This window comes from Lampetra planeri, chromosome 26 (genome assembly GCF_965212315.1).
Source record: "Lampetra planeri chromosome 26, kcLamPlan1.2.h2, whole genome shotgun sequence".
Taxonomy (NCBI): Eukaryota; Metazoa; Chordata; class Hyperoartia; order Petromyzontiformes; family Petromyzontidae; genus Lampetra; species Lampetra planeri.
In genome coordinates, this window is record NC_136132.1 from 1040682 (window position 1) to 1062580 (window position 21899).

A 21899-nucleotide genomic window follows, 5' to 3' on the forward strand; every position below is an offset into this window, starting at 1 on the left:
GCCGTACAGCGAGCTCAATAAAGACGTTGATTGTTATACCCGCACAAATATGCTTGGTGTGCACGCGCGCACGAACAGGCGGCAGCCCTCGGCACATCAGCCACTCGGCTGACGTAGAACGCAGCAGTGTCGGGCGAAGCAAGGTGTGACGGGCATATAAACCGCGAACGCCTCTTTCATCGTCAGGAGGGACGAGCCGCCGAGATGCACGCGGCGGCACGAGATGAGAATCTCCGACGCCACCTCGCTCGGCACAAATCGAAAAAACATTCCACGCGGCTTGCCAAAAGAGTCACCAGATCGCAGTGAAACCAAGCGAGTCATGTGAATACGTTCGCCGCTTGATGGAATTTTCTTTTGAAAAATGTGCTTTTGTTTCAAGTCGTATCTGCCCAAAGAACAAATCTAATTGTAACTCATGAAATCTTCCAAGCGTAACTGTATTTAATTTTTAACTGGCTCCTCATTTCATCTAATTGATCTAAGATGCCGAGTAAATCACGCGTTTATGCATATGTGCGCACGTGTGCTGTATATGCAATGTATTAGAAAGCTGTGTGGAGTGGTCACGTAGTTGGTGTTGGCTCCCTATACAAAGATCATGGTCACCTGAGTTTTATTCCACGCTGTGTCTAACATCAGAGGCGAGTGATATGTGAACTGCTCCTGAACGCCCGCTTCGCGAACCCACACTGACCAGCGTGGTGAAGTATGGTCAAACGACCCCGATTCAACGACACGGCGGCATGGGGAGGCCTTCATTCAGAAGTGGATTTATAAATGGTTGCAAATTATTCTCATTGTGTTGTGAACACTGCTCTCTGCTCAACTGTGTATGCAACATCTATAAACTGTTGTATTTATTTTACTTTCAAATTTAAATTTCGTGGTTCCTTCATAGATGTTTAAACTGGTGAAGGATAGACCACAAATACAGGCAAATGTATTTAACTTGTTACAGCATTGTGACCTTTGCCATATTGGCATGCATGGAACAATATCAATAATCTTCAGCCTTTTGTCAATCCCCTGCTGAATCAAAGGCCTCACTACCATCCTAGAATTCCCAGATGAGATGTGCAATCCTTCAAAATGCTGTTAAGATAGGCCCAAATGCTTGTATAGATATGGACACAGGCACACAGAAGGGTAATTCCTCATTCCCCTTGGCCTTTGGTGGCTAATCCACTGCTAATAATCATTTAATAATAAACAAACATTTTAATCAGCCCAAGCATATATGTATTTAATAGAGTACAGCATTTTTTTCTCACCCAATCACCATCAACCGCGATCAATCCACTGCAAGATGAAGGCTTCCCCGAGCCATCGCCATCTCTCACAGCCTCGCGATGTCACCACTGGCACACGGTCGACTACGCACCTCCGATTATCACGGTTGGCTACATATCGTGCAAAATAAGTTGAACATACAAACAACAATCCATCTAGCTTCTGCACAAAGTCTTATTGTATCGCTGCATCTCCATGGCGGACGTATCTCGGATGAAAGAAGTGTATTGCTTCGTGTTCACTTAAAAAAATGGTGTTTTGTAAATTGCACTCAAAGCAAAAGCGTGGCATGTCTGCGAAGAGTAATGGTAATTTCTCAGGAATGCTAGATATTGCTGTGCTGTTAGGTTAAATCGGACTTTGCAAATCAGTGTGTCACTTTAATAGCACTGGAGCATGAGTGCAGGGTAAGGTTACAAGTGTATCCTGTGCAGGAGCGTACGTCTCAAATGAAAAACATTGACACCACATCTCTCGGGGTCTGTCGACTGCTGTTTGTGGTACCTGCGGTAGTTTTAGTGGTTAGCGCCGCTGTGCTACGAACCCAGCGACCCAAGTTCGATTCCTGCTCATGGCCAACACCAGTGATGAGTATCTGAACCGGTCCTGGCCCTCCCCTAGCTCGACTCAGCCTCAAATAAGTACCTGATGTGGTGTGTAAACATCGTCACGAGGTAGACAAAGGTGTGGTGCTGGCCACTCATCCCGTTGTTGTGCCGTGCCGGCCTTCATAGGTGCTCGCTAACATCACTTGCACCAACAGTCTGTTTAGGTTATATAGTGGAATAGTAGTATTATAGTATTATACAGCCCCATGTCAGTCCATTCCTGGATAAGGCCTCCCCATGCTTTGTTGGTCATGAGGGCTTTTGACCAGACCTCACCATGCTGGTCAGTGTGGGTTAGCAAAGTTGGAGGAGGGGGGGGGGGGCAGTACTGGTTCAGATATCTCTCGCCACTGATGTGCGCCGTGGTGGGAAATCGAACTATTGTGCCACTGCTCCAAACCACCGATGCATATTAACGGGAAGCAGAGGATGATGCGCTATTTGGGTGATGATCCGCTCTGTGGTTAATGCTGCGACATTGTTTTTTTTGTTCGGTCATACTTCGTCATGCTGGTCAGAGAGGGCTGGTGAAGGCTGTTCCCAGGATGGCTTCACACATCACCCCGCACTAATGTTCGCTGTGGCCAGAAATCGCATTTGTCGTTCGTTTTCTAACATTCAGATACCACTCAGCACTGATGTTATAGCTGGTGCCAGGAATCAATTTCAGGTCACCAGGTTCATTCTGCGGTGTGCTAACAACGACGCTGCTATTGCTGCCCTATATGTACACTACATAATAATTCTAATTATAATAAAATAATAATGAAATTGCAATATATGTTAAAATTATACGTGATAATTTATTGTTATGCTTTCACTGTTGCAAGCAGAAAAAAATGTATCTGGTAGAATAAAATAGCATGTGTTATTTACATAACATGAAGGGAAGTCATGGGAATTGCAAACTCACACGGTAATGTTGGTGTTTAAAGTCCGAATTATCCAGTTTGGCTGATAAGTGTAAGTGAATGCAGCTGTGTAGTGTTTACCGACGACGATGACTATTCACCGTGTCATGTCACCCTGGATGGGTGAGCGAGCTTGGAGTGTAGATTCAAGTGAAGCGGGATACATTGATTCTTCAGCTGAAATCTTCTACTCGCAGTACGTGCGTCAAATTGCGTGCATGATAGTTCATAGATGACTTTGTACGAATGCTAATTTTAACGAATGACGTGCCCTCTGATCTGCTGTACGGGGTTTTTCCACGCGTTGCTCATGAACTGACTTTACCGAAAGAACCAAGAATATGAATCCCTGCAGTCACGAATGCTTTAAATCAAAATTTTAAGTGAACAACTTCGGGAACAATTCTGTTCCTGAAGAAGCTCCCAGTACGTGGAGCGAAACGACAGACGTCATGCCTCAAGCTGTAAGAAGCCCCTCTGAGAGCTGTGTCGAGCACAGATTTTTTAAAAAAACCTCCCTCGTTAAATGCTTTGCGAATGTTACCTTTAGACTTATGGGGTAGGCAACACTGTACAAACTAGACAGTCATAACGAGATCAAACTAATTATTAATTTTCAAATTGAATTGCTGTTACTCGTTCTTGACAGTTAATTGAATTGCGTCAATACGTCCTGGGGATTCGACTATTAATGGAAAGAGGAATAAGCCTGGTAACCAGCCACACACATTGGTGTGGGGCTGTTCAGTATGTACAGTTTGGCGACTTGTGTTTTTCCAAAAATACTGGCTCTGAAATGTATGTACGTTGAACTTCTTTCGTACCGTACGTAGCCAACCATGCTCATCGGAGGTGCAGGGAAAGGACAGCAAAATAAACACAAAAAGCAGTTCTTAAGAAATACGTTTGCAATCTAGATGATTTTAAAGTGCATAGCTCCAGCAGCTTTCTAATATCGGAAGGAAGAGCGTTCCAGACGGCCGCAGAAGCGCATCTGAAAGCGATCGATGCGGTGAACATCTTTGTTTGATGGTTAGCAGAAAGAAGCTGCGAAATGAAGTAAGAAAGCTTGAATTGCAGTGGTTCCCAACATTTCCAGAACTTCGGACCACTCTCCACCCTCATATTTTTGCTGACCGCCACACAGTGAACAAACCTGGCGTTGTCTGAACAAAAATGGTATTTTGCGGCGGTTCTGTTGACCACCAGTGGTCCATTGACCACAGGGTGGGAACTACTCTTTTAAGCCGCTAATATTTGCCCTTTTAAAGTTTATAATGTTAAGTTTTAATTGGATTTTTGTGTCAGGTTTGTGCTTGGGTAGTCACAAGTCAAGTGGACTGCGTATACATGCCGTCTGTACAGGAATAGCGTGACCCATCCGACTTGCAAGGCGCAAACATTCCGCTGTTTGGCTGAGCGATAAGTGTGAGCCGGACATGCCTGGGCAGGCATTGTTTTATTGGACTACAATGCATGGAGCAGGAACCTAAAAAAACAAAACAATTGGTAATGCAACGGGAATTTAAAAAAATGTATGTTGTATAGAAGAAAACCACAATTCACTTTTATTGATTGAATTAAAAAAAATAGACATGGGTCTATTTCACCAGAGGTGTGGACTCGAGTCATGTGACTTGGACTCGAGTCAGACTCGAGTCATGAATTTGATGACTTGCGACTCGACTTGGACTTGCATAACAATGACTTTGTCCCACCTATGAGATGTGGACTCGAGTCATGTGACTTGGACTCGAGTCAGACTCGAGTCATGAATTTGATGACTTGCGACTCGACTTGGACTTGCATAACAATGACTTTGTCCCACCTCTGTATTTCACCATGTAAACATAACATAAAATAAGATAGCTCTCAACGCATAAACAAAACCCAGCACACGTGTGTGTCAATAACACTGCCCCGAAGAGGAGAAAGCAATGCCACAGTTGACATTTTCATAAATTGGCCCTTATTCACAGAAGATATAGAGAGGCCAGAGATATTGAGTTGGAGACTCCACGAGACACCATGGGGCCCTGCTACCACGTCCTGGATAGAGGTTTGTGCCCCAATGTTTTCCAGCCTTAATTTAATCGAGCAAACTCTCGATTGGGTCGAGAACTCATGAGCCTCTCCAGTGGAACACTCCTGTGCATCTACAGCTCTTCTGTCAATCTACTGCTGGATGCTAAGGGCCTCCCTACACCATACGGGTCATGGAGGTTACTTAACTGTAACTCCACCAATGCAGGTTGGTGAATTGTGGATGCATGGACTTGGAAGCTTTATAGTACGGTACAACTATGAATTTCGCTACACTGCCCACGACTATCTACAATGTAAACCGCGACCTTTAAAACCTGACATGCATGGTGGTCGACCATCAGAGGGCTATCCAGGCTTAAACCTGCTTATCTTAGACCTGCGTATCTTATACCTACTTATCTTAAACTTACTTATCTTGTGCCTGCTTATCTTAAACCTACTTATCTTCCGAGGTCTGACGAAATTGCCCACATTCCCTGTGATTTAATCAAAGCCAATCTGCAGAGTGTAGTGGCCTGTAAAATTATCCTGGGGTGATTCCATACCGCTGAAAATATTTGTCTCAATAGCATATCAATTCTTCATGATGTATGTGCTGCAGATTATAGTATAGCCACATATCCAGCGAGAAATGCACGTAAAACAACGAGGGGCTTTAAAGGTTTTGTCTTCACACTTACATTTATATTTCTCGTCGTAAGCAAATTTACAGCGATTAATTTGGAGATGATTTTAAAATCTGCCTTGAGAATGAAGTCATTAATGCGCAGCACCCCTTTCCTGCAAGATACCAGCGGCACCAATTTGCTATAATTACGAAGCAACATTAGCCTTCCTGTTTGCATGCCAGTGGGGGGAAAACATAACTCACCCTAGTTTGAAAATGGGTGTTTTTTTCTTTCACAATAAGGTCAGACCAAAAAAAAGATTCCAGTGAATGGTTTTAGTCTTAAGCATGGAATTTGCCATTGTGCCGTATTTGTGCAAACCCAACTTGGGCTAATGTGAAGCCAAGACCATCAAAATAAATACCAGAGGTCTGGACAAAATGAATTTGTAGATAAGCTGTCCTCATCCAATGTGAATATCAGATAAGGGTAATATGTTCCAGATTTGTTCTTTTTAGGTATCATATGTTTACATCATACTATTTGGAATTTTCATGAGACTTTAGCTTGACAAATTTACGCTGGCATGAAAATTGGTTGCCGCTCGCAGGAGGTTTGCATATTATAATTTTTTTATGGGAATATGAAGAACAAGACCGTTTTGCTTGGCTGAAAAAGTCAAAACGTCGTATACTGTCACCAGACATTACTTTCTCCCCGAAATATTTTCTGTAAAACAAGCAGCCGCATAACCAGACAGACCCTGGCCGAAATGAAGTCCCGGCTATCACCGTTAAGCACTGAGGGTGTGTTTCTTCAAGCATGGGATGGACGGCTTTGTTCGGCATAAATTCACAGTGCATAAAGCACCGCCGACTGTTCCGCTCTTATGGGCAAAGGGGCTTTAATTAAAGAGGTTTATCAGCAGCGGAATGTGCACACAGCACAATGCGGAAACTTCGTGACACAAACTTTCTTCCGAAAAGCCTGTGACTTTTTACTTGCTTTTATGTTTAATACTTGACACTTTATTTTTTGTGTTAAACCCCAACCATCTAGATTCTCAATGCATTCGTCTATGTTTAGCTGCCCTGATAATTTGATGTATAATTCATGAGTCTAAAGCAAGTGGGACAAGACTGGTGCAGCCCAGCAGTGCGTGTGTTACGTTCAACCCTTTCACTATCAATCCGGCAACACTCGCCAATACACAAGTAATCGCTGACTACTAAATACCTCCATAATGCAGGTGTTTTGGGGTTAGATCGCGTAAATATATAAATGTGCCGTTAAACCCGCCACCACCCGACACAATTAGTAAGGTTTGTCATGAAAACAGAACGTACCAATTCGTCACGAGTACAGCAACACCGGTGTGTTTGAGAGCCAAGCCACAACATTCACAATCCGAGTCCAACGTTTCGCCAGTAATTACAACTAGCTTCATCAGGCGACGGCCAGATTTGTAACGAATTTGCACGTTCTGTTGACGTAACAAACCTTACTAGTTGGCTGTGTCGGGTGGTGGCGGGTTTAACGACACATTTATATATTTACACGATCTAACCCAAAAAAACTGTGTTATGGATGATATTTGTCGCAAAAGCCTCCTGCGTGTTAAACTTGCCAAATACCTCGTTGGGTAAGGGGGGTGGGAGCGTGGGGAGCGTGGTCTTAAATCGGCGGACTGCCACACCAACGCGTAGAGGGACACCGCGCTAACCGCTGCACTACCCCCGAGTGGAGCGGTGGGCGGTATTTTGCTCTACAGGGGAGGAAGGCCGTCGCGTTCAGAATCTCGCGTTTATCACTCGAGAATCACTCGTGAATGTAGACGTCTTGAGCATCACGTGGTTGTCTGTCTCTTCAGCGTCTCTCATTGTAGACGTCTTGAGCACCACGTGGTTGTCTGTCTCTTCAGCGTCTCTCATTGTAGACATCTTGAGCATCACGTGGTCGTCTGTATCTTCAGCGTCTCTCATTGTAGACGTCTTGAGCACCACGTGGTCGTCTGTCTCTTCAGCGTCTCTCATTGTAGACGTCTTGAGCATCACGTGGTTGTCTGTCTCTTCAGCGTCTCTCATTGTAGACATCTTGAGCATCACGTGGTCGTCTGTCACTTCAGCGTCTCTCATTGTAGACGTCTTGAGCATCACGTGGTCGTCTGTCACTTCAGCGTCTCTCATTGTAGACGTCTTGAGCATCACGTGGTCGTCTGTCTCTTCAACGTCTCTCATTGTAGACATCTTGAGCATCACGTGGTCGTCTGTCACTTCAGCGTCTCTCATTGTAGACGTCTTGAGCATCACGTGGTCGTCTGTCTCTTCAACGTCTCTCATTGTAGACATCTTGAGCATCACGTGGTCGTCTGTCACTTCAGCGTCTCTCATTGTAGACATCTTGAGCATCACGTGGTCGTCTGTCTCTTCAGCGTCTCTCATTGTAGACGTCTTGAGCATCACGTGGTCGTCTGTCTCTTCAACGTCTCTCATTGTAGACATCTTGAGCATCACGTGGTCGTCTGTCACTTCAGCGTCTCTCATTGTAGACGTCTTGAGCATCACGTGGTCGTCTGTCACTTCAGCGTCTCTCATTGTAGACGTCTTGAGCATCACGTGGTCGTCTGTCTCTTCAACGTCTCTCATTGTAGACGTCTTGAGCATCACGTGGTCGTCTGTCACTTCAGCGTCTCTCATTGTAGACGTCTTGAGCATCACGTGGTTGTCTGTCTCTTCAACGTCTCTCATTGTAGACGTCTTGAGCACCACGTGGTCGTTTGTCTCTTCAACGTCTCTCATTGTAGACGTCTTGAGCATCACGTGGTCGTCTGTCTCTTCAGCGTCTCTCATTGTAGACGTCTTGAGCATCACGTGGTTGTCTGTCACTTCAGCGTCTCTCATTGTAGACGTCTTGAGCATCACGTGGTTGTCTGTCTCTTCAGCGTCTCTCACTGTAGACGTCTTGAGCACCACGTGGTCGTCTGTCTCTTCAGCGTCTCTCATTGTAGACGTCATGAGCATCACGTGGTCGTCTGTCTCTTCAGCGTCTCTCATTGTAGACGTCTTGAGCACCACGTGGTCGTCTGTCTCTTCAGCGTCTCTCATTGTAGACATCTTGAGCATCACGTGGTCGTCTGTCTCTTCAGCGTCTCTCATTGTAGACGTCTTGAGCACCACGTGGTTGTCTGTCTCTTCAGCGTCTCTCATTGTAGACGTCTTGAGCATCACGTGGTCGTCTGTCTCTTCAGCGTCTCTCATTGTAGACGTCTTGAGCACCACGTGGTTGTCTGTCTCTTCAGCGTCTCTCATTGTAGACGTCTTGAGCACCACGTGGTTGTCTGTCTCTTCAGCGTCTCTCATTGTAGACGTCTTGAGCACCACGTGGTTGTCTGTCTCTTCAGCGTCTCTCATTGTAGACGTCTTGAGCATCACGTGGTTGTCTGTCACTTCAGCGTCTCTCATTGTAGACATCTTGAGCACCACGTGGTCGTCTGTCTCTTCAACGTCTCTCATTGTAGACGTCTTGAGCACCACGTGGTCGTCTGTCTCTTCAGCGTCTCTCATTGTAGACGTCATGAGCATCACGTGGTCGTCTGTCTCTTCAGCGTCTCTCATTGTAGACGTCTTGAGCACCACGTGGTCGTCTGTCTCTTCAGCGTCTCTCATTGTAGACATCTTGAGCATCACGTGGTCGTCTGTCTCTTCAGCGTCTCTCATTGTAGACGTCTTGAGCACCACGTGGTCGTCTGTCTCTTCAGCGTCTCTCATTGTAGACATCTTGAGCATCACGTGGTCGTCTGTCTCTTCAGCGTCTCTCATTGTAGACGTCTTGAGCATCACGTGGTCGTCTGTCACTTCAGCGTCTCTCATTGTAGACGTCTTGAGCATCACGTGGTCGTCTGTCTCTGCAGCGTCTCTCATTGTAGACGTCTTGAGCACCACGTGGTTGTCTGTCTCTTCAGCGTCTCTCATTGTAGACGTCTTGAGCACCACGTGGTTGTCTGTCTCTTCAGCGTCTCTCATTGTAGACGTCTTGAGCACCACGTGGTTGTCTGTCTCTTCAGCGTCTCTCATTGGATTCACACCCCACGGTTCACAATTCCCATTCTGCTGCCGTAGTCAGAGGGCCAAGCAATTGAAGCTGCACCTTCGGCTTCGCGTTTGCTGCACGTGGATATCATTTGGCAATGAAAGGCAGCAGCAGCCTTTGTGCAGTGTGTTGTTGCCGCTGGCAGTGAAGCTGCCTGGTGCACAGTAAATTGGGCCTTTGCTCCATTAGAAACAAGGTATGTGCGTGTTTATCCTCATCGATTAAATTACTTGTTGTGCCCCCGATACTTTCATCGTTGCGTGTGTGCTTGTGTGTGCAAGAATCAATCGCTGTATTTGTATTTGTGCACCTTGCGCCGTTCTTCACGTAAGCAAGTGTTCTGAACGAGCACGACAGCAGACACTCGAGATTGTTGCAATGAGATGGAATAAAATCGGGGCAGACAATTAAAGAGACCACACATAGATAGCACGCAAACAATATAAGAGCAGGCGCGGGCAGGTAGTACGAGTGAAACCGTACAGGACGCACACGTGAGAACAGCAGGTAGCACAGAGACAGTAGTACAACAGCACCGTACAGAGAGCACAAAGAAAACAATATATATGCAACAGAAAGTACAAACGCGGCAGAGTAAATAGGGCAGACGTAAGGGGAAACCAGGAAACCCATACACTACATACCTACCAACCAAGGAACCAATGAGTCACTTCACACATGTAAGAGTCGGTCACTTGGCATCTACATGCGGCTAGACCTTGGTAAGCTCTGATTTTCTAGAGCCCAAATAGTCCGTTAGCCAATGCCATAATCAGTCTTTTTCAATGATCAGACGTGAGGAGGGTATGAAACGTCACCTGGTGATTCGACGAGTCGCGATTGGATTCACGAATGAATGTATTCCGTTGTGGTGAATGTCGGAGCCTCTAGTGGCTGCAGGGGTCAGCATGTGAACCCAGTGCAGACACCAGCTTCTATGAACGGAAACACATACTGTCATTTCTTACACGTGCAGTGCAATGCAATACATTGTGAGCTTTAACAATTAATATTAATTTATGTCTTTAAACATTTAAAAATAAGATGTATGCAGAGATTTTATTCAGCCAGATCTGTCCGGATTGGTGTCCTGGATAATTACTTACCCGGAAACACCACATCCATGACACCTCTTGCCATGGATGTGGTTATTCGTCACGTGTCTACTCCAGTCGACTGGTGATCTTAAGCCCTCGATATAAGCGTAGCACATGGGTTCTCGCGGATTGTGTCAAAATACCAAGCCCATCACCTTTGAGGTTCAAGAGTTCCATGCCACGGGCAAATCGGTGAAAAAAATGTAATCTCTCTTGTTTTACAAATCAGGAAGTTTGAGCATGTCAGAAATGTCAGAAATTATTGAAAAAAAATCCATCTCAATGCCATTGCGGTGGCAGCAGGATTGACAGCACAGCGCTCTGAAAAGAGTGCAAATGAGGTGATGGGTGGCGGGCTGAGTGGGTCTGTGCACACGTGCGTTAGATACAGAGTTATTGTCCTACCCCCGCTCCTCCGACTATCACACGTGCTTACGTAGGGTGGGAAAGAAGTTCATCGTACATACGTACAAAGCGCGGCTCGGTAAACAGGGCGGCACGGTGATTGTGGTGATGGGTAAATGGGGGAATGGTGATCATGGTGATCGCTAAACGGGGGCACGGTGATCGGCTCGATGCTCGTGGTGCCGCACCTTTGGGGGGGGCGGGGTGTTTAGGTGCCGCTTTGAGAAGCACAAAAGACTGAGAATGGCAGCAATGCGATGATGGTTCTGCTTTTTGCGTGCCGGACATAACTGGCAGGTCGTGTAATCATAATATCGCGAAGAATATTTTTTTTTTTAATAGGTGAAGATGTGCAATGCTGCAACGTCCTGGCTCACGCCACGGCTGGCAAAAGGGCCCCCACTGAATGGAGCTCTGGAGAGCTAAATCTCGAGAGAATGTGGCCTACTCTTCCACGCCAGTGCAGAATAATACGCGTGGCAGAATGAAGCCATCGTAAATAGTCAGCAGGTTGTGTGCATTCCCGCACCGATGTGGCTCTCCCATCTTTATGGCCGTGCCTGATGAATGCTGTGTTGGAATGCCGTATCTATTGTTGGAATCAAATAGCGAAATTGAATGGAGTGGGAGCATGGCATGAATTTGGCGGGACATTATTGTTGTTGTGTGCTGCTATGATAAAACACAAAGATCTCCACCCTTATAGTCCACACAGGCTGATGGGGCAAGTGCTGTTTGAGACCGCCTATGAAGGCCGGCACGGCACGTGAGGCGGTGGTTGAGCAACACCCATGCCCAGCCGCCTTTGTCTCCTTCGTGGAGATGTTTACACATTGCACCGCGTACTAATTTGAGGCTGAGTTGACCTAGGGGAGGCTCAGGATCGATTAATATAATCGTCACTAGTGTTTTTTGTGAGCGGAATCGAACTCGGGTCGCCGGGTTCATCGCGAAGTGTGCTAACCGCGACACTACGGATCCCCGAAAAAAGCACTTACACGGACACTCACACGGACACTCACACGGACACTCACACGGACACTCACTCACACGCACACTCACACGGACACGCACACTCACACGGACACTCACACGCACACGGACACGCACACTCACACGGACACGCACACTCACACGCACACTCACACGCACACTCACACGGACACTCACACGGACACGCACACTCACACTCACACGGACACGCACACTCACACGGACACTCACACGCACACTCACACGGACACGCACACTCACACGGACACGCACACTCACACTCACACGCACACTCACACGCACACGCACACTCACACTCACACGGACACGCACACTCACACTCACACGCACACTCACATGCACACTCACACTCACGCACACTCACACGGACACGCACACTCACACTCACACGCACACTCACATGCACACTCACACGCACACTCACACGCACACTCACACTCATACTCACACGCACACTCACATGCACACTCACACGGACACGCATACTCACACTCACACGCACACTCACACGCACACTCACACTCATACTCACACGGACACTCACACGCACACTCACATGCACACTCACACGCACACTCACATGCACACTCACACGCACACTCACATGCACACTCACACGGACACGCACACTCACACTCACACGCACACTCACACGGACATGCACACTCATACTCACGCACACTCATACGCACACTCACATGGACACTCACACGCACACTCACGCGGACACTCACACGCACACGCACTCACACAGACACTCACACGGACACTCACACGCACACTCACAAGGACACTCACACGCACACTTACACGCACACGCACACTCACACGGACACTCACACGCACACTTACACGCACACTCACACGCACACGCACTCACACGCACACGCACTCACACGCACACTCACACGGACACTCACACGCACACTTACACGCACACTCACACGCACACGCACTCACACGCACACTCACACGGACACTCACACGCACACTCACACGGACACTCACACGCACACTTACACGCACACTTACACGCACACGCACACTCACACGGACACTCACACGCACACTTACACGCACACGCACACTCACACGGACACTCACACGCACACTTACACGCACACTCACACAGACACTCACACAGACACTCACACGCACACTCACACACACTCACACACACTCACACATTCCTACCAGACTGCTTTATTGCAACCACTCATCTTTACTCCATCCCCAGCAATAAAAATGAAAATGCATTTAATAATTGGTGCATCATCCTCCTTTTTATTTCCAGAAAGATGTCTGTCCATTACTCCCATAAAACTTCAGAATCGTGTAGAGTCCAAGGTTGTGAAATACACCAGAAATCAGGGAAATTTTATCTTCCAAAATGCTTTTTTTTTTACAGGGAGAGCGGCAATAACCTTTAACGGAGAGGACTGATAGCTCCGAGCCCGCTGCCTCACTGCCAGCTGCGAGTTGCAAAGCAGTAGATGTTTAGCAAATACGAGAGAGTGGGCAAAAGTGTACGTTTGGACAAGGTGAAGAGAGAGGCTAGCGATTACACGTCATTCATCATTGATGTATCGAGCAACGAACAGATTGCAACTGCTGGGCGATAGCCATGGCAGTGAGATTGCGTCGAAAGTAGTTTTAGCCAAGGCAGTGAATGATTGCTCAGCTCTGTAATTTTCAGATCTTAGTAGTTCAATCGACAGAGAAGAGCCAGTTGAATGAATCATAATTTTTATCAGCCAACATCTATCCGTTGCTGGATGAACGCCTCCGCATGCCATCACCACCTCTCTTGTCACAATGCAGCAATAAATTTAGCACCTATCCACACACGAACTGCTTTCATCTCTGATTTTGGCGACGTTGGATATCACCTCAGGCGTGTTGTCCTCCTTTGGCTTCCATTCTGTCATTAGTCTCGACAGCCAGCCATAATACTACCTCGCGTTGCATCCCTACCCAAGGCCACTTATTATTATTATGAACATCAACATGCTGTTTCTCATGTGTGCATTTTTTCTCATCCAAGTGCTCAAATTTCCAATGTCTTCCTCTCATTGTCATTCCAGGCACACACCTCCCCAATGCTTCTTTGTGCACCCTTCAGCTTTTATTCCATTTTTCCTGTCAATGTCCATGCTTCTGACCCATGTGTCATTGCAGGTAATATAAATTTCCTTCTTCCATTCTTGCTCTTGCCCTTATTCATATCGCACGCCTACCAACCCATTAACCCCCCCCCACCCCTCTTGTCCAACAATCTTTGTTTACTTTCCAACCGGTAATAGATACCTCAATATAAAAAAAGAGTTGGTGCTGTTAAAAACTAAACTGCATGAAGCGTGCAGGGGGCTGTTGGTCACGTTCACACCTTTTAACCGTGCGTCTTGCACGATGAAACAGAGCGAGAAGACAGCGCACACGCAAGGTGTGGCCAGCGTCGCACGTGACGCCAGATCTCGGGCCTTATTCCAGGCCATCGTGCGGCCATTTTGTCGTTGAGAACAAATGGGCCACTCCAAAGGGTCGAGGAAATGTGGTCACTGCCGCGGGCGGCAGTGATAAACGCGCCACCTCTCTTGTGTTTGGGTTTTCTTGTCGTTCGAGGACCTGAATCGATGTGCAGAGCGAGCGTGTTTCTTTCGGACACAAAATGGACTGTTGTTATCGTTCCCCATGACTTATATGGTCTCAATAACCCATTTTACAACCCCTGTTTACGAGACTACTCTACACAGTCCTACGTGGCTGTGCCTGTACAAGGTTGTGTGTTTTGTCTAAGTAATTGAGCCTCTAATATCGCAGCAAATTCACCTAGTGACAGTAGTGTTATAGGAAAGTAAAGTATTCAGTAATTACTTGAAATGCGTTGTTGGATTTATACTGCGTCTAAATTTCTTTACAAGTGTAAGTGGTGCTGAAATGTAACATATCCATTGTATGTAACCCTCAGATGAATTTTCCAGGTTGTACCGCATGTTTTTTCTGCATGATGTCAGGACGTTTCGATTGTAATGTTGGTAGCTTCTTCAGTAATGGATTATGCAGCTCACTTTCTCTGCTGCTCAATTTTCCACTGCTTCCACATTGCGACTAATCCCATCCGCAGATATATGCGGATAGTAAGATGCATTTTTGCCATTTCTCGGGTATTCCTGTTTTCTGTGAAAAAAAACACATCTGGGAGACCGTTTCCAAGTAAACTTATTCGTACATAAACATGGAAACTAGGATGGATTTGCGACAACTTCTGGGCCGCTTCTTAAAAATGATACTGTATTTGTGTGTATTTTTTATTGATTCACAACCCGGAATTGTGACGACACATCACATCACTGGAAGGGTGGCTGCGCTGCCCATTCAATAAAAAAAAGTTTCCCAATCACATATTAACAATTGGTGCGGCAAGCATGGTTGCCCTTGGACTTGTGCATGACCATTCACCATGGAATTGTTTATGATTCACCAGAAGTGGCTGCGTGACGGCGCCAGACAGCCGTGAAACATAAACTACGGCCTTCTGTTAATAGATAAAGGTTTTGCCTCTGGAGATAGGGGCCTGAAGTGCCTACGTTGAGTGAGCATGAATTTCCAACGAATGTCTCAGACGCCGTATGTTGACCGGTAAGTGAACCGTAGAGCCTTTGAATAGAGCTCTTTTGTTTAGACATGCTGAATTCTAACGTCTTAATAAGCACTCTGCGACTACACGTGACCTTCTCCATCAGCCACATCACCGCCGCTTGCCCGGGTTGCGTACATGTGTGTCGCAGACACCTCTCCGTGCCAGTGCCTCTGAAAGCATGCTTGACTTTTGTTTTTGCAGAGAAGCTGTACAATTGCAGCGGCCGTGAATTAAGGAGAGCGCTGTTCTCATTAAAACAGATATTTCAGGTAAATGGGATCCACTTACGCATTGATATACAACAGCAGTACACGTTCTGACGAATGTGCTATCCCCGTCTCTCTCTCTCTGTCTCTCCCGTCTGCCAACGATCAAATTGATTTTGTCGGCTTTTGTGTTTTGTTTCCGAGCAGGACGACAAGGATCTGGTGCACGAGTTTGTGAATGCCGAGGGCTTGACGTGCCTTATTAAAGTGGGCACCGAGGCAGACCAGAACAACCAGAGCTACATCCTCAGAGGTACAGTCTCGTGCGTGACTAACCCACCCCTCTTCATATGTCACGGCCAGACCTTTGAAAGGTCACCCGTAATCGAAGCAGTTTTTTTTATTTATCAAGTCAGGTCAGCACATTCATTGTCCGGTTATATTTATTACGTAAGCCTCGCGTGTCGGTGCAGGGAGGTGATGTTTTATAAAGGGGGCAGCAGTGGCGCGGCGCTTTGCGCACCGCATGCTACGAGTTATATTCCCAGCTGCTGCGGCTAACATCATTCGCAAGTATGTGTCTTTTATGTAATGACACAAGGCATCAAGTCTGCATCAACCAAACATGCCTGTTGTAGAACATGCAAAACAAACATGTTTTGGAAATGTACGGGCGTTGTCCCAGAACCAGATTGGGCCTACACCAGAGGCCGCCTCCTTCATGGCCTTGTCTCGCCACCAGCGTTAGGCCAGAGAATGCCAACAGACGAAAAACAAAGGCAATGCAAATGTCAAAGCATGAATAGGTCAGGTCGAGTAGCTATATCTACGGGACTCTTTTTGCCAGTATCAAGATGATGAACATCTAAACACCTACATTTTTGCCCGCAAAGATTAGGCCTATTTTTATTTTTCATCATCGTGTATCCTTGATGTAACCAGGAGATTAAATAACCCCACTGAGATGCGTGAAACATTTCCTTCTCTTGCAAGAGCGACCCAAGTGATTACTGAGCTGCTCGATGTTGCTCTCTCCCCTTTCACAAACCCGCTGTTGACCAGCACGGTGAAGTAGGGCAAATCGGCTCCCCCAATACCGGCACGGCACCGCAAATCCGACCCGGCGGTGTGGATTGGCTACGATCTCTTAAGTTATTCCAATAAACATTTTGGGCGTAAATTAAATGAAATGCACGCGTGAGAGAATACATTAATCGATGACGGCAGGCCTGTAAAATACAAAACACGAATTCTCATACATATCACGTGACAACAACCCCCGTGCTGTAACGTCGTTGTTATGGCGGCGGTAATTGCGATGCGCCTGCTGCGTGCCTCGGGTCACCCGACAGGCCGGGCGGCAACCACCTCCGGCACGCACCGCGAGAGTCACGAGAGCGTTTGGTCACACCCCTCCACCCCGCGCCGCCCCCCCTCCATTCTGATTCATCTCTTCAAGGCTGCATGCTGAATCATCTCAGCAGTAGCCAGGGGAACACTTGGGGAGTAAACAAAGAGAGAAGTTTGCTGCCGTGCCTCTCAGTGGGATGATGTTCATTTCAGAGCGCTCCGACCCAGGGCCCCTGCAAACAAATTTCCGCTCTCTATTACCTCGACGATTAAGAACACACGAAGCTGCACCGGGTTGCACCTACAGAAGCCCTTGGTCTTCTTCAGACCACCAGCTCAAAATAACTGAGTGTGTGGCCACTTTGACAAAATGTGGCTGTCCCCATACGGGCAGCCTGCATGAATCTCTTTGTTTCCCAGCCTGCCTAATCGATTTTTCTGTTGCTGATGGGTTTGCTCGTCAAGTTGGCAGATTAGAATTTCCCAGTTGCATCGCGGAGTTGAAAAAAAGATGACCCCACTTGCTCTGCACTTGGTCGCGTCAGCCCCATTGTGGACGTAGCGTCTCTTGTATCCGCGTTTTTCCGTTCATCGATCCTATTACCTGTAACTAGCTGTGGAAGAAGCTCACCCTTGTCCGCACAAACAGCCGCGGATAGCTGGGCACTTTAAATCGAAATTGTCCTTTCCCCCCGCACCTACGATTAGCGCGGTTGGCTATGTACGGCGCAAAAGAAGTTCCACATACATGCGCACATGCAATTCGATTCACCGTTACTTCTGGGCTGATTCCTTTTGGCCGAACGACAGTTGCGGGACGATAGAAGCAGTGCATCCAGTCAAAACTGAGCTTTGCTCGGATAAAATTTGGCCGTGGGTGGCAGGAGTCGCGTATAAAAGGGTCCCGTAAAAGGGGTGCTCCACTGCGGATGAAGAAATGCGTCGTAAAACACTTTTGACATTTGCGTGGAGATGTGGCCACGGAACCCAGCAGTACAGTAGCCACAGCGATGGGTCCCTTCCACAACGACGGCTCTCTCCGTGGGCGCTGAGTGAGCTCCATTGAAGGATGCAGTGGGAAAAGTGACGCAGAGGTTCCTCCCCCTCGGTCTGTGTCACCTCCTTGCCAAGATGTTGCAGCAGCAGCAGCCTCCGCTACTCTGCGTTTGCTTGTTTTAAGTCACACTTGCCTGCCGGACGTTGGGAGCAGAGGCCCAAAACGCGACAGCGGCCAGAATCAAAAAGCACCATTGAGGGCGCGATAAAGAAGAGTGAGAATGCGTGTCGATTTGGACAGTGTTTATAACTGCTCGGGGATCGAGGCGATGGGAAGAGTTCCACAAGTGGAGCAGCTTGAGTGAAGCGGCAGACAGGGGAAGCGTCGTGGCGTGCAGTGTGGCGGGATGTACATGGTATGGATGGACGTTGAACTTCTTTCGCACCGTACGTAGCCAACCGTGCCAATCGGAAGTATGGGGGAAGGACAATTAAATGGATGAGTCGAAACAGTCAACAGACATCTCGTCTCTAAAGGACCGTTGAGTTCAGAGAATGTCATTGTTTTTGTTTATATAACGCATGCCCCGAGGACATATATATAAATATAATTCTAAATAAACATTTCGATTAAAGCTTTCGTGACTGCAGGGATTCATCTTCTTGGTTCTTTCGGTAGAGTCACGTAGAAGGGAAATAATAAAATAATAAAAATAAACCAATAAAATGATTCACCTGAGGACGACTGCTTGCGTTGTGGCCGAAACGTCGTGAGAATTATTTTATTATGTTTTATTTTTATTATTTTATTATTTCCCTTCTACGTGACTTTACCGAAAGAACCAAGAAGATGTGTCCAAATAAACATGTTGATACCTCTTCAGCAGAAATCGCCCTCTCTGTGAATGTGTGTGGGTAGGCTGCAGAGGTGATAATTAACAGCACTTGCCCCAAAATCCTGTTAAAGATGACATGGGGGATATTTGATTTGTGAGTGGGTATGCATGTTTTGTGTGTGTGTATCTGCGTCATGGATATGCACATAACGATTAGCCTGTGATGAATGATGGTTCACTTTTTTTTTACATTATAGTGAATATAGCAGAATTTAGCGGGGGTCATAGCAACACTTTACATACAAAATAAATTAAAGTAAAACCATTGATGCATGCATTGTGGCGATGAGATTTGCATCATTATTTTGCATGCGTAATAATGGGGAGTGGTGGTGCAGTGATTAACACGTTACTCTACAATCACGGAAACGTGGGTTTGATTACCAGCCATGGATAACATAATTGGCAAGTGGGATCTGAACCAGTACTTGGCCTCTCCTATGTCGACTCGGTAGTAAAGTAAAGTAACAAGTGGCGTTGTACGTATATACAGCATGCATGTATATATCATTACTGGGAGACCAAGGGCATGGTTCACTTAGGTGGGAGACTCAGATGTGCCACTAGGCCTGGGGCAGAATGCCACTCGGTGCCACGTTACTCAACCACCCGCAGGCCCTCGACAATTTACTCCTCCAGCCTCCCCCCCCAAACTCCCCGCTACCCAAGGCCCTCTGGCCGGCTCCGCCACTTGGTAGGTGTTCACTCACAGCATTTGCCACGACAGCCTAACAATCTAAACTGATGACCTTTGTGTGTGTGTGCATGCCTTGCCAGCTCTCAGCCAGATCATGCTCTTTGTGGACGGGATGAACGGCGTCATCGCTCACAACCTTACCGTGCAGTGGCTGTACGAGCTCACCGCCAGCGACGTACGTGTATCTCGCCACTTCCCATTCGCCAGGGAGTGGAGGGCCCACCTGACTTAACGCCGTCCAAGTCGATGGCGATCATTGACTGTATTGACGACTTCGTATCGCTTTGCTCTGCTTTAAATCTGCCGTTCCCCAGCAAACGTGCGCGCTGCGGCAATCAGAGCTGACTTATATCCCCCCCACCACCCCAAAGCGGAGTTTTATTTACTCCACTTAATAAGCGTTCGCCTCGCTCCATTGCACCCAAGACACACGCGCCTGCGTGCTGTGACGCACGCACACACGCGAGCAAGCCCCGCGCGTGTGCTCGTTGCGTTTTATAACGAAATGAAATTTGCACATTTATTGCTTATTTCGTCTTTCTTACGGGGCCCATGTTCAGTGAAAGTAATGAATAGTACTCACTGTAAACATGCACGCGCTCTGTTCTGCTTGCGTGATATGAACTGGCTTTAGTGTGCGCCGCCGTCTGGATTGCAAATTTTTCCCGGGGCATGAAAAAAATCGCCCGATTCACGGGTCACGATGTTTGTTCCCTGTTCATTATCAGTTAAAAGACACCCCGAGTAGATGATCGCCGCAGCGTATGATCGCTCCACCCTCACGCTGCGCGTTTCCTCTGCCTCATTTGCCGCGCTGCAGAGGTCACCGCAGATCTGGCAGCGGGTGTCACCTGGGCCTTGACAGGACAAAATGAATGTCAATTATTGCCAGGCATTCCAGATTAATAAATGGCAGCAACTATCCCCCCCCCCCTACCGCCCCCCTCGGTGCATCCGATGCCAAGCTGGGCCAAAAACAAGGAGCGCTCCCTCGTCGCTTGACTGCCGAGCATTGGGATGGCAGCAAATATCATAATTTTTGGTCGATTGGCAAAAATACACAATGAACATTCCTGTGACTCCGGGCAACAGCCAACTTGCCGAACTTACCGGTGAAAGCGGGAGGCTGTAACGTTTGAAGTCCTTTTGTCGTGTACCGATAAAAAAAAAAATCACCAAGTTTTTCGTTTTGTGCCAAACTTTTAGGAAGCGGTGCGATTCTCTTTAAAATAGGCATGTGGTTAAACGGTGAAACGAGATTGTCAGCCTACCGCTGAATCGCTCGGATCGATCGCGAGGCAAGATTGGAGGTTACCGGCCGCGTATTGCGATGCTTCGAGGACACGCGGGACCCCCCCCACTTTCCCCCCCCGCCCCCCTCCCCGGCGTCGCGGTGCGAGGGCGTCCCTCACGCTGTGCGCTGTGGGCGAGCAGTCGCGCCTGGTGGTCAAGACGGCGCTCAAGCTGCTGCTCGTGTTCGTGGAGTACACGGCCACCAACCCGCGGCTGCTCATCCAGGCCGTCGGCACCGTGGACCGGCGACGCGGTGAGTGGCCCGGCGAGCGGCCCCCGCCCACCCACACACCACCACCGAGTTGGGTGTTTCATCTCCCGGTCGGGTAAAAAACACGTGAGAACTCACACCGCTGACACCCTATCCTGGGCTCTCGTGTGAGCGAGCCCTTGTGCAGGACACGTCGCTGGGAGGGGTGATGGCCGACGGTTGAGTCTAGCGACGGATCGGGAGTTAAAGGAGTGAGTGGGCCAAGAGTTGACTCGCACCGTGGTGATGTGCAGGAACTAGATGGCTTGTTGCGTCACAAGGCGGCTAGATGGCAACAGCTTGGGGTGGCCTTTATCTAGCAGTGGATAGATCATGGCTCATGAAAATCATCCAAATACTTAATGTAATTTTGTAAAATATGCTATTATTTTTGCACCGTCTTTTCACAGATGGCTGCACAAATTACTAAGTAATTCACCGCAGTGTTCCCCAAAATCTGAACGAATCTCTACAAAACTGTAATGTGCACAACGAACTTT

At 47.6% G+C, this 21899-nt stretch overlaps 1 protein-coding gene across 1 annotated transcript in view; it reads left to right on the plus strand.

Moving 5' to 3' along the window:
- Positions 1–21899, plus strand: part of LOC144727543 (FH1/FH2 domain-containing protein 3-like) — a 62811-nt gene that overhangs the window by 17304 nt on the left and 23608 nt on the right. The window contains exons 4-7 of the mRNA XM_078606403.1: positions 15913–15980; positions 16125–16230; positions 19937–20031; positions 21291–21402. Of these exons, the coding sequence (XP_078462529.1) occupies positions 15913–15980; positions 16125–16230; positions 19937–20031; positions 21291–21402 (381 nt within the window). The remainder of the gene's footprint in view (positions 1–15912; positions 15981–16124; positions 16231–19936; positions 20032–21290; positions 21403–21899) is intronic.